Source organism: Triticum aestivum, chromosome 7A (assembly GCF_018294505.1).
Source record: "Triticum aestivum cultivar Chinese Spring chromosome 7A, IWGSC CS RefSeq v2.1, whole genome shotgun sequence".
In the NCBI taxonomy this organism is placed as follows: Eukaryota; Viridiplantae; Streptophyta; class Magnoliopsida; order Poales; family Poaceae; genus Triticum; species Triticum aestivum.
The window spans coordinates 292,034,840-292,054,319 of NC_057812.1; the positions used below are offsets into that span (position 1 = coordinate 292,034,840).

Sequence of the window (19,480 nt, forward strand, 5' to 3'; positions counted from 1 at the left end):
TCGAGCTCGTAAACATGCCTACTCGTTAGCTGATTTGCATGCTCCATTTTTTCACTAAGTCTGAAATCTGTTTATGTTTTTGCCATGTTCACATGCTTGCAATTGTATTTTCTGATCCCTTTTGGCTCAAGGTCACTAAGGGACTTTTGTTAAGTGCTTTGAGAAGCTTCATGCCATGCCTTGCTTTGCCATGTTAAGTTCCTGTAGCATGTAGTTTTCATGCTCTAAAGTGTGCTTCCTGATGATAAATTCCAGACTTGTGTTGATTTCACGAAGTCTGAAACATGTTATCATTTGCTCTTTTGCCATGCTTGTTTGAACCTGTTAATGGATGAATTAGCCATAGCTCAGTGTTCATCTTTTGTCAAGCATCATGAGTGGATCCCTGCCACGTATTTTGTTGTCATGTTTGAGTGCTGTAGCATATTTATCTTGATGCATTTAGTTGGCCACTTGCTGATTATCGCAGACCGGTGCCATATTTGTTTTGCTTGCCATTTCCAAACCGTGCATCCGATTCCGATGATCTTTATATCGATTGACGAAGCTATGTACCTAGGGTAGGGTCATGGACCTGTCCAAACTCCCCTACCCAAGGACATCTCTAGAAGAAATCACCTTTCAATCGACTTGGAGGTGTTCCACTTGACAGACTCGAAGACACTCGACCAAGAAGCGGTCACTCGACCAAGACCAAACCACTCGACGGCCAGGAGACCTAAAGGCACTCCGCATGCTAACGGTTGGTTATTAAGTAGCCTTTATGGTCATCATAGCACTTTATTAGGGGCGTTATCAGTAACGACCGACCTTAATGTATTTAAAGCCCTGCATAACTGAGGGTCGGAGGGGTCCAGCGAACTCTATATAAGCCACCCCCTCCTCAGTGTAAAGGGTTCACACCCTTGTAATTCATACACGATAATCCAGTCGACCGCCTCCGGGCTCCGAGACGTAGGGCTATTACTTCCTCCAAGAAGGGCTTGAACTCGTAAACCTCATGTGCTTACAACTTCTCCATAGCTAAGATCTTGCCTCTCCATACTTACCCCCCTATATTACTGTCAGACTTAGAACCACGACAGTTGGCGCCCACCGTGGGGCCGGTGTTTTAGCGATTTGTTGGTGGAGTTGCGGTCTTTTCCGATCCGAATCATCATGGTTTCCGGCAGAGTTTTGGTGGAGGGCCGCGAGATCCATCTTGGCGCGCTCACGTTCATCGCCGACGACTCCGCTTGGCTTCAGGAGGCTCCGCTCTACGTGGACACGCTCCCTGTCCGCGGGGCGACGCACTTTCGCGCGTGCGTCCGCGGCATCCTTTTGTGGCAACCGTTGACCCACTATCGGTCGGCTCCTATGCTGTCCTCCCTTCCTGTTTCCCGCCGGCGCAAGTGCTCCGGTCGGTCGAGACTTCAGAGGTGGATGAGACACGCGGTGGCACGCCAGTCGGCCACCCCTCAAGTCGCGGCGATCGAGCCCAACAAATCCCTCTACGGCTTGTTTGATCTGTCGTCTAGCTCTACAGAGACCGCATCTGAGTGCGACAGCAGTGATCCAGCGGCGGAGGTTCTGATGGTCGATGGACCGCCCAGTCCTCCCGGTTTTCCCCGCACCGACGGAGGCGCGGGTGGAGGCGACCCGTCGCGTTCCCATGAGGAATATCTCCCCGAGCCTCCCATGTCGTTGCAGAGAGAAGAACTTCGTCGCCGGAACATGGATGCGCTGCACACTCCTATCGTCCGAGAAACCCCTGAGGCTCGTGCCTTGGAGGATGCGCGCCTGGCAAACTTGGCCGAGCGCACTCGAATGGAGAACCTCCAGCGAGCACTCGACGAGCGTGCACGACAACGGGTTCCCGAATCCAGTCGACGTCAGCTCTTCCCGCCCCCGCAGGTATATCGAACTCCAATTCAGAATTTAGCAGCTGCAGCCCGTATAGGAGAGTTGATTCAGCCTTCCCAGTCGGAGGCTGGCAGAGGCTTGCTGCAGATCAGAGCGTTACTCCGGGCAGCAGGAGACCAGAATTCCGTTGTTTCTCAGTCGCGGAACATGATTCACAGCAGATCCATTGCTGCAGACACAGTCCAGTCGGCTCATAGCCCAAGATCGCCCCCGAGGCGTGCGGGACGTGGGGACCAGCGTAATCAGTACGGGAACCGTGAGCAATATGATCACCGATTCGATCGTGATGATCGACGTCGAGTGCCCACCCCTCCCCCGAGGAGCGGGTCGTATGCGCCTCGACAGCAGGATGACAGGCGCCCTCATAGTGTTGGGCGAAGGATCACAGTCGACTCCAGGGAGCTAGGCTTTGATACGAGATCCATTCTCATTCAAGGTTTGGTCGACAGGAATAGAGCTCACCGAGAAGGTCACGACAGAGATGCGCCTACCAGCAGCAGAGCACATGTTTCGGGGCCAGAGTGCTTTAGGAGCATCATCAGGGTCGCTGTGATTCCTCCCAACTTCAGGTTGGCGACTGGAGTCAGCAAGTTCACTGGTGAGTCCAAGCCCGATACTTGGCTTGAACACTACCGAGTGGCCGTCCAGATTGGTGGCGGCAATGATGAAGTGGCCATGAAGCACCTGCCTCTCATGTTGGAGGGCTCGGCCAGAGCGTGGCTGAACCAGTTAGCACCCAGCAGCTTTTACACTTGGGAAGATCTCGCCTGAGTGTTTGTCACCACATTTGAAGGAACATGCAAGCGACCGGCAGGGCTGACGGAACTGCGGTCTTGCGTGCAGAAGCCGAATGAAACTTTGAGGGATTACATCCAGAGATGGATCACATTACATCACACGGTAGAGAATGTGCCTGACCACCAAGCAGTCTGTGCCTTCAAAGAAGGCGTCAAGTACAAAGAACTGAATCTGAAATTCGGTCGGACCGGAGATATGTCTCTGAATCGGATGATGGAGATTGCCACCAAGTACGCTAATGGTGAAGATGAGGATCGACTCAGGAGTGGCAAGCTCAAGTCAGTCACTCAAGAAACCGGAGGAAATTCCAATCGGAAATAGAAGTGGAAAGCCGAGCCAGCTGCTCCTGGGGAAGCCTTGGCTGTAACCCAAGGAAAGTTTAAAGGGAAAGCCAAAGGACCTTGGAACCCCAAGAAAGTTAAAGACCAGGACGGAAATGATGTGTTGGATTTTCCATGTCTCGTCCACACCAAGAAAGATGAAGAGGGTAATTTCATTTACCCAAAACATACCACTCGACAGTGTCGACTCTTGATCCAGCAGTTCCAGGGCAAGCATCCCAAAGATAAGGAAAAGGAGTCAGACAAAGTTGAGGACAAGGAAGATAGTGACGATGGATACCCCCAGGTCAATTCCACCCTGATGATTTTTGCTGATGTTGAAAGCAAAAGTCGACTGAAAGTTATCAACCGAGAGGTGAATATGGTTGCTCCGGCGACACCCAGTTATCTGAAGTGGTCTCAGACTGCCATAACATTCGACCGGTCCGATCAACTAACGCACATCGCCACCCCTGGGAGGCAAGCTTTGGTGGTCGACCCAGTTGTTGAAGGCACTCGACTGACCAAAGTCTTGATGGATGGTGGCAGTGGTTTGAACATATTATATGCTGAGATGTTGAAAGGGATGGGCATTCCGATGTCTAGACTCAGTACCAGCAACATGAGTTTCCATGGAGTCATTCCCGGGAAGAAGGCTGAATCACTCGGCCAGATTGCTCTTGATGTGGTTTTCAGTGATTCCAAGAATTACCGCAAAGAAAAGTTGACGTTTGAAGTTGTAGACTTCCAGAGTGCCTATCACGCTATTTTGGGCAGGCCGGCTTATGCACGCTTCATGGCCCGACCATGTTATGTGTATCTCGAACTGAAGATGCCTGGCCCCAAAGGTGTGATCACTATTACGAGCAATCGGAAGAAAGCGGAAGAATGTTTTCAGAAAGGTTCAATGATCGCTGATGCTCAGATGGCAGTGGTGGAGCTCTAGGAATACCAGAAGACTGCAGACCCGAGTGATTTTTTGCGAGCCAAGAAGCCCACTACAGAATCAGCTTTTCGGTCGTTTGGCGAAACGAAGACAGCTCACATCCACCCGACCGATCCCAGCGCTGCTCCAACTCATATCTCAACAACACTCGACTCCAAATAGGAAGAAGCGCTCATCCACTTCCTCCGTGAGAACTGGGACATTTTCGCATGGAAGCCTTCTGACATGCCGGGTGTTCCCAGGGAGCTGGCTGAGCACCGCCTAAGAGTCGACTCAAAAGTAAAACATGTCAAGGAACATCTCCGACGGTCCGCCGTCCAGAAGAGAAAGGCTATTGGCGAGGAGGTGGCTCGGCTCTTAGCAGCGGAGTTCATCCGAGAAATCTACCACTCCGAGTGGCTCGCCAACGTTGTCATGGTCCCCAAGAAGGACAAGTCACTTCGCATGTGCATTGACTTTAAACATATCAATCGGGCCTGCCCGAAAGATCATTTTCCTCTCCCCCGCATCGATCAGATAGTCGACTCGACTGCGGGATGTGAGCGACTGTCTTTTTTAGATGCCTATTCCGGGTACCATCAGATCCGTCTGTATGGACCTGACGAGATCAAATCAGCTTTCATCTCTCCATTCGGGTGCTTCTGTTATGTTACCATGCCGTTCGGCCTCAAGAATGCCAGAGCCACATTCATGAGGATGATTCAGAAGTGTTTGCTCACTCAAATCAGTCAGAATGTGGAAGCGTACATGGATGACATTGTGGTCAAGTCACGGAAGGGTTCTGACCTGCTAGCTGACCTTGCTGAAACCTTTGCTAACCTTAGGAGGTATGATATCAAGCTTAATCCATCAAAGTGCACATTCGGAGTTCCTGGCGGAAAATTACTCGGTTTTCTTGTTTCCGAACGGGGAATCGACGCCAATCCAGAAAAAGTCAGTACTATACTCCGAATGAAAAGTCCTGTGCGAGCGCACGATGTCCAGAAGCTTACTGGTTGCTTGGCCGCTTTAAGTAGATTCATATCTCGTCTCAGTGAAAAGGCATTGCCTCTTTACCGATTGATGAAGAAGTCTGACAAGTTCGAGTGGACTCCCGAAGCTGATGCAATGTTTGCAGAGCTCAAAGCTCTGCTCTCCACCCAGCCGGTGCTTGCTGCCCCAATCAGCAAGGAGCCTTTGCGCTTTACGTCGCAGCCACGGGACAAGTCGTCAGTATGGTACTTACGGTCGAGCGGGAAGAAGAAGGAAAAGCCTTGAAAGTTCAGCGCCCAGTATATTATATTTCTGAAGTTTTGACCCCGTCGAAGCAAAGATATCCTCATTATTAGAAGCTTGTATATGGGATTTATATGACCACAAAGAAAGTTGCTCACTACTTCTCTGATCATTCCATTACAGTCGTCAGCGACGCTCCATTGTCAGAGATCCTGCACAACAGAGATGCAACTGGTCGAGTGGCAAAATGGGCGATTGAACTCCTTCCTCTAGATATCAAGTTCGAGGCAAAGAAAGCTATCAAGTCCCAGGCAGTAGCAGATTTCGTCGCCGAGTGGATTGAATAGCAACTGCCGACTCAGGTTCACTCGGAGCATTGGACCATGTTCTTCGATGGTTCCAAAATGCTGAATGGTTCCGGTGCCGGGGTGGTGTTGGTCTCCCCCCGAGGAGATAAGCTCAGATATGTTCTTCAAATCCACTTTGATTCCTCCAATAACGAGGCGGAATATGAAGCACTTTTATATGGGTTGTGCATGGCCATTTCACTCGGCGTCCGATGCCTCATGGTCTATAGCGACTCAGATTTGGTGGTTAATCAGGTGATGAAGGAATGGGACGTCAGAAGTCCAGCCATGACTGGTTATTGCAATGCAATGAGAAAGCTGGAGAAGAAATTCGAGGGGTTAGAGCTTCATCACATACCCCGACTGAAAAATCAAGCAGCTGATGATTTGGCAAAAATAGGTTCCAAAAGAGAAGCCATTCCCAGCAATGTGTTTTTGGAACACATCCACACACCATCAGTTCAGGAGGATACCTTCACTGAAGAGGCCCCGCAGCCAAAAAGTGTCGCGGATCTGACTGAAGTTGAAGTTCCAACTGTGGTCGACCTGATCATGGAAGTCTTGGTCATCACTCCCGACTGGACAGTACCATACATCGCGTACATCCTAAGGAAAGAACTCCCAGAGGACGAAGAAGAGGCTCGACAGATCATCCGTCGATCCAAGGCCTTTACAGTCATAAAGGGACAGTTGTATAGAGAAAGCGCGATGGAGTCAGTCAGAAGTGTATAACACCAGAAGAAGGTCAGATGATCCTTGACGATATCCACTCGGGGACCTGTGGTCATCATGCATCCTCTCGGACCATTGTGTCTAAAGCATACCGAGCGGGATTTTATTGGCCAAGGGCTAATGAAATGGCAAAAGAGATAGTTGACAAATGTGAAGGATGTCAGTATTACTCCAATATGTCGCACAAGCCCGCGTCAGCTGTGAAAACCATTCCACTCGTCTGGCCCTTCGCTGTTTGGGGGATGGACATGGTTGGACCACTGAAAACAGGTAAGAGAGGCTTCACTCATGTGCTAGTAGCAGTCGACAAGTTCACCAAATGGATTGAAGCTAAGCCTATCAAGAGTCTTGATGCTTGCACTGCTATCAGTTTCATCAGAGAGTTGATATTCAGATATGGAGTTCTGCACAACATCATCACTGACAATGGGTCAAACTTCGATTCTGACAAATTCAGGGCCTTTTGCGCCTCTCAGGGCACACGAGTCGACTATGCTTTGGTCGCTCACCCTCAGTCGAATGGACAGGCGGAAAGAGCAAACGGCCTAATTCTCAAAGGACTGAAACCTCGATTGATGCGCGATCTCAAGCACGCAGCAGGTGCATGGGTCGATGAGCTTCCATCAGTTCTTTGGGGATTGAGGACGACCCCGAACCGATCGACTGGAAGAACCCCATTCTTTCTGGTCTATGGAGCCGAAGCAGTCTTGCCGAGTGACATGCTTCACAACGCCCCTTGAGTCGAGCTCTACTCTGAAGAAGAAGCAGAACAAGCCCGGCAGGACGCAGTCGACCTCCTGGAAGAATAAAGAGAAATGGCCATGATCCGATCGACCATTTATCAGCAAGACTTGCGTCGATTCCATGCTAGAAATGTGAAGAGTCGAGCCTTCCAAGAAGGAGACTTAGTCCTCCGAGTGGATCAGCAGAAACCACACAAACTCGCTCCTACTTGGGAAGGCCCCTTCATAGTCACCAGAGTCCTCCACAATGGAGCGTATCACCTCTATAATGTCGATCGCCAGATTGATGAGCCACGAGCCTGGAATACGGAGCTACTCCGCCCCTTTTATACTTGAATTCTCACTTGGATGAGATGTAATAAGAAAAAACTCCTATAGTTTATTTATCAAAGACAAGAGCGTTATAATTTTCCCAGTGATTATTATTGTTTTTGTTTGCATAAGTAATCCCCCAGTGGGTGGCTTAGTTGCGAATCCGCTTCGCCTAAGTTTGTAAAAATAATTTCCTACCGAGTGGTGAGCCAGCTCCCACTTGGGGGCTTAGCTGTGAACCCGTTTTGCCTAAGTATTTAAAAATCCTACCGAGTGGAGAGCGATCCTCCCACTCGGGGGCTTAGCTGTAGTCCAGCACTCGCCTAAGTTTTCTCACTCGGAGACTTAGCTGCAGTCCGGCACTCGCCTAAGTATTTAAAAATCCTACCGAGTGGAGAGCGATCCTCCCACTCGGGGGCTTAGCTGCAGTCCAGTACTCGCCTAAGTTTTATCACTCGGAGACTTAGCTGCAGTCCGGCACTCACCTAAGTTTGAAAAAATCCTACTGAGTGGAGAGCAACCCTCCCACTCGAGGGCTTAGCTGCAGTCCAGTACTCGCCTAAGTTCTCTCACTCGGAGGCTTAGCTGCAGTCCGGCACTCGCCTAAGTTTGAAAAAATCCTACTGAATGGAGAGCAATCCCCCCACTCGGGGGCTTAGCTGCAGTCTAGTACTCACCTAAGCTCTCTCACTCGGAGACTTAGCTGCAGTCCGACACTCGCCTAAGTTTGAAAAAATCCTACCGAGTGGAGAGCAATCCTCCCACTCGGGGGCTTAGCTGTAGTCCAGTACTCGCCTAAGTTTTCTCACTCGAAGACTTAGCTGCAGTCCGGCACTCGCCTAAGTTTGAAAAAATCCTACCGAGTGGAGAGCAACCCTCCCACTCGGGGGCTTAGCTGCAGTCCAGTACTCGCCTAAGTTTTCTCACTTGAAGACTTAGCTGCAGTCCGGCACTCGCCTAAGTTTGAAAAAATCCTACCGAGTGGAGAGCAACCCTCCCACTCGGGGGCTTAGCTACAGTCCAGTACTCGCCTAAGTTCTCTCACTCGGAGACTTAGCTGCAGTCCGGCACTCACCTAAGTTTGAAAAATCCTACCAAGTGGAGAGCAAACCTCCCACTCGGGGGCTTAGCTGCAGTCCAGAACTCGCCTAAGTACGAAACACATCTCAATCCTCAAGGACGACGAGGTGCAGGTCGACTGCCGCCTTCTCCTTAGGAGCTTCACCACAAATACAATGTGCGCTCCATCCCGCTCTGCAGTAACGAGGCGCGGGTCGACTGTCGCCTTCCCCTGGAGAGCTTCGCCACAAATACAACGTGCGCTCCATCCCACTCCGCAAGGACGACGAGGTGCAGGACTACTGCCACCTTCTCTTGAGGAGCTTCGCTGACCCACAAGGGCAACGAGGCGCAGGTCGACTGCTTCCTTCTCCTTTGGAGCTGCGCTACAAATACAAAAGTTGTCTCGAATGAAGAACGAGTTCACTCGGCAGGGGATTCATGAAGGTATTCAACGATAAACCAAGTTTAGATAAATCCTAAAGGTTTTGGACCACAGATCGAAGTGCTCGGGCATTCAGCCCGAAAGAGTTTAACGGTTACAAAAACCACTCGGCATTCCGAGGCAAATTTAAGGTGAGGCATAAAAGTTTGTTCACTCCGCGGGAGGAGGACTAGCAGGCTCGACGAACTCGTCTAAGTCGACACCGTCGGTGATCCGAGTGGCTGCAGTGATGAAAGTCTCCATAAAAGATCGGAAGTCATGCTTCTGGGTGTTGGCGACCTTGATTGCTGCCAGCTTATCTTGTCGCACCTCCTTGCAATGGACGTGAACCAAAGACAGAGCCACATCAGCGCCACACCGGGCAGAAGACTTCTTCCACTCCTACACTCGGTCAGGTATTTCGTTAAGTCGAGTCATCAGGGACTCAAGATCATTTTGGAGCATGGCCTCTAGCCAAAGTGCCGGGTCGATCCGCGATATGGCGACCTTCAGTCGAGCCAAGTAGTCTACGACACCGTCGATGCGGGATTCCAGTCGGAGCAGATTCATGGCAGTTTCATCTTTCACGGGAGAATTGATTGGATCCAAACCTGGTTCGATCCGCCCAGTCTCCTCCTCGAAGTTCTGACAAAACTCTGCATTCACGATCCAAGGATAAGTCAATTTTCGTACGCTGAGTCGACACAGAAAAAAATCAGTCAGAACAAAATGTGCACCTTCAAGCTTGACGAACAACTTCTTGGCAAGGCTCCTCAGATAGCTCTCCAGATCGTCCCTCCTGCGAGCGATGCCTTCCATCTTCTCGCATAGGTTGAGGTTCTCCTTCTTCCAGCGCGAGCACTCCTTGTTGGCTTCGTTCAGAGCAGATTTCAGCTTGGTATTCTCTTCTTCCAACTGGCCGACCGAAGCCAGTTTCTGTTCAGCCAGAGCGGTTCTGTCGTCAGCTTCCTTTCGAGCAGCAGCCAAATCCCGATCCTTCTTCGCCAGAGCTTCTCTCAGTTTTTCTGCAAAGAAACGATGCTTGATTCAGAGAGAGCAGAAGGGTACTCCATCCTAAGACAGACCAGTCGACAAACTCATCTTACCAGTGGCGCCGTCCTTGACCTTTTGCAGCTCTGTCTTGGCTAGCTCCAAGTCAAGGTTCAGTTGAATCTGCTGTTTCTCCAAGTCAGCAAAGCGAGCTCCAAGATCGCAAGATTTCTGAAATCAAAGGAGAGAAGTTATTTTACAGCGAAAAATGACAAAGACATTAAGTACTAAGACTACGGTTGACTGCCCGCAGTCCACCATAGTCTCGGGGACTACACCCAATGGGTGCACTTTGCGTGCCCCCACCGGTTCTGATCCCACTCGACCGACCCGCCGGAGTCGAGTGCAGGGAGTAAAAAAAGAGGAGAGAAAGTAGAACTCAGACCACAGTCGACTGCCAGCAGTCGACCGCGGTCTCGGGGACTACACCCAGTGGGTGCACTTGGCGTGCCCCCACCGGTTCTGATCCCACTCGACCAGATCGAGTGGAAGAGACAAACTACTAGTTCGGTTTACACTTGACAAAATACAAAGACTATAGTCGACTGCCAGCAGTCCACCGTAGTCTCGGGGACTACACCAAGTGGGTGCACTCAACGTGCCCCCACTAGTTCAAAAATTCAATCGACGCACCCAGTGGGTGTACAGATGCAAAGATTTTCGGAAAGAGTCTTCAGATAGCATATCCTAACAGAACAAGCGGCGACCAACTAACCTGAACATTGCTCTGGAGAGCCGAGCTGGCATCGTAGGCGGCTTGGCTGGCGTCCCGCACCATCTTCATCTTCTCCATCATAATGCCCGCCTGGCGTATGGCTTCCCTGGCAGCATTCACCTCATCCTCTGGGACATGATGGGTCACAAAAACTGAAGGCGGGTCGACAGGGGCCTGAGCAATCGACAAGGAAGGCAAGGCACTCGACAGTGGCACGATGAAGGTAACAGAACCCCGATTGGCATCGCCAGCGTCCTGAACGACTGGCTCCGCCCTCAGTGTCGATTGTGGCACCTCGCTCACAGGAGCTTGCTTATTTTTCCTCGTCAAAGGCCTCTCGGGCTCTTCATCATCATCATTAGGGAGGTCAATAATGTTAGGAGCTATTCAAAGTTCAATCGACAAAATCACATCACCTAATGGTACAGATTGCAGTTGAATCGACCAAAATAAAGACAGTATGGCAGAAATCATACCCGGATTAGAAGTGACCGCATCCTCCATCACCTCATCATCGTCCCTGTAAGCTGAGGTCCCGGAAGTAGCAGCACTGACAGTTCCAAAGTTCGTCCGGTTAAAACAAGAAAAACAAACAACACAGGGCGTCGAGTAAATATGAAGGGAGACACTCATGTGGAAGCGATGGGGATGTCAATGTAAATCTTCGGCAACACCTTTCGAAGCTTCGGCTCTGCGACTTTGGGATGCTTTGACGTTTTTTCAGTCGGAGTTGGCGAAGAGGTCCGAGGACGCTTTGAAGACTGACCAGCTTGAGCAATCGCCTTTTCACGAGCGCTCGGTCGTTCTTGGTCAAGTTTGGACCGCCTCTCCCTGCGAGGAGGCGACTCGACTTCTTCTTCCTCACTTGGATCGTCGCTTTCTTTGCCCCCTCCACCGTCAGAATCCCATTCTTCACTGTCATCGCCGCTCGCCTCTCCTTCCGGGTCCTGCTCTTGCTCTCCATTGGGCATTAAATACATTTCAATAATGGCCTGAAAGAAAGCAGGAAGAACAAAGTCAGTCGACTCAGTATAGGCAACTGCGCGAGTGAATTCAGATTACAAACAAAAGCTCAGAATCGGACCTTCTGTGGTACATGAGACTGGTCGAATGGAGGAACTCTCCTGGCTCCCCTGGGGTTGTCCTTGTTCTCTGCCATGCCCGACAGCCACTTCTCCAGTGTGTCGTCATCGACCTCCTCCGGGTGAATCCGAGTGGAGTCTTCAAGACCCGAATACATCCACATCGGATGGTCTCGGGCTTGAAGAGGCTGGATGCGCCGCTGAAGGAAGTCCTCCAAGAGATCCATACCGGTGACCCCGTCACGGATAAGCTGGATCACTCGCTCTACCAGCACCCTCACCTGCGCCTTCTCCTCCGGGAGCACCTTCAAAGGGGAGGGTTTCCTCACTCGGTCCATGGTGAAAGGAGGGAGGCCAGTCGACTGCCCTAGCGTCGACTGGTCTTTGCAGTAAAACCAGGTTGACTGCCATCCGCGAACTGAGTCGGGAAGAATCATGGCCAAAAAGGAGCTTTTCCCTCACATCTGGACACCAAGACCCCCACACATCTAAATCACTTGAGTCCTCTCATCACTCGGATTAGCCTTTTTCACCGTCTGGGAGCGACAAGTGAAAATGTGCTTGAAAAGGCCCCAGTGAGGCCGACAACCCAGGAAATTCTCACACAAAGAAACAAAAGCAGCGAGATAAACGATTGTGTTGGAGTGAAGTGGTGGAGTTGTGCCCCAAAGATGTTCAGAAATCCCTGAAAGAAAGGGTGAGGAGGCAAGGAAAATCCACGGTCGATGTGGGTGGCAAGGAGAACGCGCTCACCCTCCTGAGGTTGCGGCTCGGATTCCTTCCCCGGAAGCCGCGCCGATTCATAGGGGACCAGCCCTCCTTCGGCTAGGTCGTCGAGATCTTCTTTGGTGATCGTTGAGCGGATCCAGTTGCCCTGGATCCAGCCCTTCGGCAGGCCGGTTCGCGAGGAGGATCCGCCCCGACTGGTCGCCTTCCCCTTCGACCTCGCCGTCGCCTTCTTCGCCCGCTCTAGAGCCGCTGTCTTCTCCTTCCCCATCGTCGCCGGCGAAACGCGTACGGAGTGGTGGCGCTGGGGCGAGAGCGAGCGCGGTGAGGGAGCGTGAAGAGGAGAAGAGATAATGGGGACGCACTGTTCGACGAGACCCCGGTTCGACGCCTTATATGAGGCCGCTTCCGAGTGGCTGACTGGTAGGCCCGGGCGGCCCTATCAAATCCCGTAACAATCGCGCGCGTGATACGTGGCGAAAAAGGTGGCGTGGGGATCGAGGCGGCTCCGCTCTATCCCATCCGATTACTGTGGCCTCCCCCGTCCCGCGCGCTTCCCAAAATTCGGATCCCGCGAAATCTGCGGGCAACAGAACAACCTGTCAGACCGAAGATCTCCTCCACACCGTCACTCGGAGCCTTTCAAGTAAAGAAACTCACTCGACAAAAAGCTAACAATGGATCAAGGCAACTGAAAAGGAAGTTGCTATCATCACTCAGGTTCATTGATCCGAAACCAGATATGCTCATGGCATGAAAAATGAGTCGGGAATATTCTCAACTCCTTCCCCACTCAAACCTCGATCCATTCGGGGGCTAATGACGAAGCTATGTGAAGGAAATATGCCCTAGAGGCAATAATAATGTTATTATTTATTTCCTTATATCATGATAAAAGTTTATTATTCATGCTAGAATTGTATTAACCGGAAACATAATACATGTGTGAATACATAGACAAACAGAGTGTCACTAGTATGCCTCTACTTGACTAGCTCGTTAATCAAAGATGGTTATGTTTCCTAACCATGGACAAAGAGTTGTTATTTGATTAACGGGATCACATCATTAGTTGAATGATTTGATTGACATGACCCATTCCATTAGCTTAGCACCCGATCGTTTAGTATGTTACTATTGCTTTCTTCATGACTTATACATGTTCCTATGACTATGAGATTATGCAACTCCCGTTTGCCAGAGGAACACTTTGTGTGCTACCAAACGTCACAACGTAACTGGGTGATTATAAAGGAGCTCTACATGTGTCTCCAAAGGTACATGTTGGTTTGGCGTATTTCGAGATTAGGATTTGTCACTCCGATTGTCGGAGAGGTATCTCTGGGCCCTCTCGGTAATGCACATCACTTAAGCCTTGCAAGCATTGCAACTAATGAGTTAGTTGCGGGATGATGTATTATAGAATGAGTAAAGAGACTTGCCGGTAACGAGATTGAACTAGGTATTGAGATACCGACGATCGAATCTCGAGCAAGTAACATACCGATGACAAAGGGAACGACGTATGTTGTTATGCGGTCTGACCGATAAAGATCTTTGTAGAATATGTAGGAGCCAATATGAGCATCCAGGTTCCTCTATTGGTTATTGGCCGGAGACGTGTCTTGGTCATGTCTACATTGTTCTCGAACCCGTAGGGTCCGCACGCTTAAGGTTTCGATGAGAGTTATATTATGAGTTTATGAGTTTTGATGTACCAAAGTTAGTTCGGAGTCCTGGATGTGATCACGGACATGACGAGGAGTCTCGAAATGGTCGAGACATAAAGATTGATATATTGGACGGCTATATTCGGACACTGGAAGTGTTCCGGGTGATTTCGGAGAAAACCGGAGAGCCGGAGGGTTACCGGAACCCCCCGGGAGAAGTAATGGGCCATATCTTAGTGGAGAGAGAGAGGGGCAGCCAAAGGTGGGCAGTGCGCCTCCTCCCCCCTGGTCCGAATTGGACTAGAAGAGGGGGGCGGCGCCCCCCTTTCCCTCTCCCTCCCCACTTCCTTCCCCCTCCTAGTAGGAGTCCTACTCCTACTAGGAGGAGGACTCCTCCTTGGCGCGCCTATAGGGCCGGCCGGCCTCCTCCCCTTGCTCCTTTATATACGGGGGCAGGGGGCACCCCTAGAGACACAAGTTGATCCACGTGATCATATTCTTAGCCGTGTGCGGTGCCCCCTTCCACCATAGTCCTCGATAATATTGTAGCGGTGCTTAGGCGAAGCCCTGCGACGGTGGTACATCAAGATCGTCACCACGCCGTCGTGCTAACGGAACTCTTCCCCAACACTTTGCTAGATCGGAGTTCGGGGATCGTCATCGAGCTGAACGTGTGCTAGAACTCGGAGGTGCCATGGTTTCGGTGCTTGATCGGTCGGGCCGTTGAGACGTACGACTACATCAACCAAGTTAATGCTTCCGTTGTTGATCTACAAGGGTACATAGATCACACTCTCCCCTCTCGTTGCTATGCATCACCATGATCTTGCGTGTGCGTAGGAATTTTTTTGAAATTACTACGTTACCCAACAGTGGCATCCGAGCCTAGGTGTTATATGTTGATGTTATATGCACGAGTAGAACACAAGTGAGTTGTGGGCGATATAAGTCATACTGCTTACCAGCATGTCATACTTTGGTTCGGCGGTATTGTTGGACGAAGTGGCCCGGACCGACATTACGCGTACGCTTACGCGAGACCGGTTCTCCCGACGGGCTTTGCACATAGGTGGCTTGTGGGTGACAGTTTCTCCAACTTTAGAATGTGTTTGGTTTGAGGGCTATCCTCCCAGGGACAGGGATAGCCCTTTTTTTCGATGGCTGCCACCCGTTTGGATCTGAGACGAGGAGGGATAGGGTCAGCCAGATGCTAGGAATATTCCTCCAAAAGAGGGATGTGGCGACCCGCGAAAAACGAGCGGGTGGCGGCAACCATCCCGCGCGCGCGTCGTTGTGCTCACGCGCGAAACGTTTTTTCGGCTACATTGCCTCCCGCTTACCAGTGAACCCTCACTTTCCCCCATTACTCACCTCTCTCTTCCCTGTGCGCGGCGGCGGCGCATCTAGCAAATAGCAGAGAGGCCGACGGGAGGTGAGTTCCTTCTCTACTCGTTCCCTATCTGATATCTCCTCTGCTTCGCCTCGCTTGTGCTGGCCTGCCGTTGCGGAGGGTGTTCCCGGGCGATGCGGGCAAGGGTTTGAGGCGGCGGCGCGACTGGATCTCAAGTCCGGCGGCGATGCGGCAGGATCTCAAGGCCGGCGGTGGCTGGCGCCTTCAGGAGGCGCGCGCGCGGCTGGATCTCAAGCCTGGCGGCGGTGCCGCTGGATCTCACGACCGGCGGCTGGGGGCTTCACGAGGCACGGGCGGCTGGTGACATGCGTGCGCACGGGTGCCTGTATGCGGCCGAACAGCTCGTCCACGTGCGCACGGCTGCGTGTTCTAGATGTCTGCTAGTGTTCGGTGCTGATTTGTGCTAGTGTCCGGCTCGTCTCTGCTCATGTGTAGTTCACTGATTGATGTAATTTTCTGGTACAGGAAAGTTGAAGGCCATCGTCAGTACATCTAGCAGCAGCAGCACAACTACAACCTGAGGTTATTTCTCCCCGAAATCTTACTCTGTTTTCTTTTACCATGAAATCCTACTCTGTTCTTTACTAAAATGTTTGACAGTGGAAACAAAATGTTGATTTTGGTTCTAAGCAGTTGGCCACTTGTACATTTAGCAATAGCAGCACAACTAGTATTTTAGCTGTCAATCCTATACTGCATATTTTACCTCTAAACCTTGTACTGCATATTATAGCTGAATCCTATAATGCATTGTAGATGGACAAAAAGACAAAGATGTTAATTTATGCGGCTGCGGCACAATGGTTTATCAACATGATAACATTGGTTGTTCAATCCAGAAAAAGAAAAAGGGGAGAAGCAATTACGTATGCCCCAATTGATGAGAGAGATAGGATGAGAAGAGAGTATTTTGACAACAAAATATGGAAGAATGACACAACCTGTGTGAACATGCTTAGGCTTCGGAGAGAACCTTTCTTTAGGTTTTGTCAACTCTTTAGGGATCGCAACTTGCTAAAGGACACAATACATTTGACTATTGAGCAACAAGTAGCAATGTTCTTGCACACCGTCGGGCACAACATTAGAAATAGGGTAATTGGCGCCAATTTTGGTAGATCCGGTGAAGTTGTGAGCCGTTACTTCCAAAGGGTACTCCATGCCATTGGCGAGCTTCGAGATGACCTTATTGGGAAGCCTTCATTGGAGACCCAAACCAAAATAGAAGGAAACTACCGGTGGGTTCCATACTTTAAGGTATGAGACCAAGTGACAATTACATTTTGTCATTGTAGGCATGAATTTGTTTAGATCCTAATTTTTGGGTTTTTGTTTTCACCATATAGGATTGTATTGGAGCTATTGATGGTACACATGTGCGAGCCTCTATTACACCGGATATGGAGGCTTCCTTTCGTGGTAGAAAGACTTATGCCACTCAAAATGTGATGGCGGCTGTAGATTTTGATCTTCGATTCACATATGTGTTGGCCGGGTGGGAGGGGACAACACATGATGCTCTATTTTTACGTGACGCTTTAGAACGTGAAAATGGTCTACGTGTCCCACAAGGTAATAGATGAACTATATACATTTGTCATATCAATGGGGTATTCATATATATATATATAACCAAGTAACCCAAATGTTCCTTATTTAGGGAAATTTTATCTAGTTGATGCTGGATATGGAGCCAAACATGGTTTTTTGCCTCCTTTTCGTGGTGTGAGGTACCACTTGAATGAGTGGGGAAACAACCCTGTGCAAAATGAGAGGGAGCTGTTCAACCTTAGGCATTCTTCTCTTCGTGTGACTGTAGAACGTGCATTTGGGTCATTGAAGAGAAGATTCAAGATACTTGATGATGCCACTCCATTCTTTCTGTTTCCAACACAAGTTGACATTGTTGTGGCTTGTTGCATTATTCACAATTGGGTTATAAATGATGGGATAGATGAATATATCATACCCGAGGATGAATGGGTGCCAAATATTACTCATGCTTCATCATCAAGTGGTCAAGCACATGAACATGCATACATGGTTAATTTTAGGCAAGGAGTTGCTGATCAAATGTGGGAAGACCGACAAAACCATTTGCAAGGTCAAAATATGTAGTAACTACTATGTCATTTAGCTCGTCGTGATGAATTATTGTACTTTGTTGAACTAGTTTGTGTGCTGGAACTTATTTGTAATGAAATATTGTATTTGTAATGACTATTTAAGTTGCTAAAATTATTTTGTTATGTCCAAATTCTTGCTGAAATTACTTTCTCAATGTCCAAACACTTGCTGAAAATTGTAGGAAATGGCTAAGCAAGTTTCATGGACACCTACCATGTCCAAGTTCATGCTAACATGGCTAAGTGATTTGGTCTCTAGTGGCAATAGAACAAGTACTGCATTCAAGCAATCACAGTTCAACGCTTGTGCCACTGCTTTGAATGAGCATTTCCAACTTAGCTTGAATGGAGATCAGATCAAAAATCATAATAGGACATGGAAGCGAAAACTGCAGAAAATAGTGAAACTCAAGGACTTGAGTGGTGCACTATGGGATGAGGACAAGTCTATGATTGTTCTTGATCATGAGCATTACACAAATCATGTTAAGGTAACTATTTTTCTGCTCATGAGTACTTGTTGTAATTATTTGTTTATGCTCATGAGTACTTGTTGTACCTCTTTATGTGAAAATACTTGCTGTAATGGATTATGTGAAGTCAAATACTTGCTGTACTTCTTCCGTAATGCTCAAATACTTGCTGAAATTAGTATCTACAAGTCCAAACACTTGCTGTACCTCTTTCTTCATGCTCAAGTACTTGCTGAAATTAGTATCTACAAGTCCCAACACTTGCTAAAAATATTCTTGCTGGAATTCTTCCTATATGCTCAAATACTTGCTGAAATTGTTTCTTTATGTCCAAATACTTACTGAAATTACTTTTATTGTTTCTACAAGGCTCATCCAGAGGACGAACAGTACCTTAACAAGACTATTATTCATTATAAGGAGATGATGAATATAGCTGGAGGGAGCATGGCTACAGGGCAATATGCAAAAGACTCAAGTGACCCTCTTGCTACAGAAGTGGTTAATCTTGAAGAAGAGACAACCAAGAAACCCACTGCGCCACATGAAGAGGTTGCACAATCAACCAATGCAGGTTCATCCGGTCCCAAACCAAAAAAGGCCAAACCAAATCCTTGTGCGGAAGACAGGTTGCATGCCACCATACTTGCATCCAGTGAAAGAATTGCTATTGCCATAGAGAAGAGTTCTAGCACCGAGAACAATGCCATAGATGGTCTTTGGGAGAGCATGAAAGTACTTCCTGGGTTCAGTTTGGATTACCTTGCTCATTACTACGCATATTTGGTTGACAATCCTCGTGTTGCTATGGCATTCAAGGTGTTGGAAGAGGATCAAAAGAAGGTTTGGGTTTCTAGGTATGTCAAGAATACCTTTCCTGAAGCGTAAGGACGGTGAGTGCATATGTGGTGAACTGGTGATTGACTTGTGCTTTTGATGCAACCAAAACAGTAACTATGGGTTGTATGGATTAGCTCTTTTGACAACCAAGACAGTAACTATGGGTTGTATAACTATTAAGTTCTACTAGTACTCTATGGAATGCTGAACTGTGAGTTCTATGCACTTGACTTATGTATGAAATGTTGAACTATTATATGTGATGAAGTCTGAAATTTCTAGTATTGTTTTGTTTTGTTTGCTGTGAAAAAGTTAAGATTTTCGAAATTATGTTTATACATACTGTATTTCCTTCCTTCCATTAAAAGGTGCAAATTATAAGGGTAATCTTACCATTTCAAGTAAAAAAGGTTACCACAACCATTATCCTTCATTCATCCCTCGAACCAAACACTCTGATGGCTATCCTCAACCACGCTTCATCCTTTGAACCAAACAAAACATGGGATAACCTCACCCTTCCAACCAAACAGAAAAATGGGCTATCCCTAGCCACCTGGTTGGGGATACCCACAACCACCCTAGCATG

At 49.0% G+C, this 19,480-nt stretch overlaps 1 protein-coding gene across 1 annotated transcript; it reads left to right on the forward strand.

The window, feature by feature from the left end:
• Window positions 1–15,337: 15,337 nt before the first annotated feature.
• LOC123153303 (uncharacterized) lies at window positions 15,338–18,939 on the forward strand. The gene is made up of 4 exons (XM_044572491.1): window positions 15,338–15,473; window positions 15,918–15,974; window positions 17,761–18,069; window positions 18,421–18,939. The coding sequence occupies exons 3-4, from the start codon at window positions 17,764–17,766 to the stop codon at window positions 18,937–18,939; spliced, it is 825 nt and encodes a 274-aa protein (XP_044428426.1). The 5' UTR covers window positions 15,338–15,473; window positions 15,918–15,974; window positions 17,761–17,763.
• The last annotated feature ends 541 nt before the right edge of the window (window positions 18,940–19,480 follow it).

Bases quoted from the DNA above. Each gene is read 5' to 3' on its own strand.
- LOC123153303 (XM_044572491.1), top strand. From the start codon at position 17,764: ATGGCTAAGCAAGTTTCATGGACACCTACCATGTCCAAGTTCATGCTA. The intron at 18,070-18,420 runs GTAACTATTTTT...TGTTTCTACAAG, and splicing joins ATTACACAAATCATGTTAAG to GCTCATCCAGAGGACGAACA.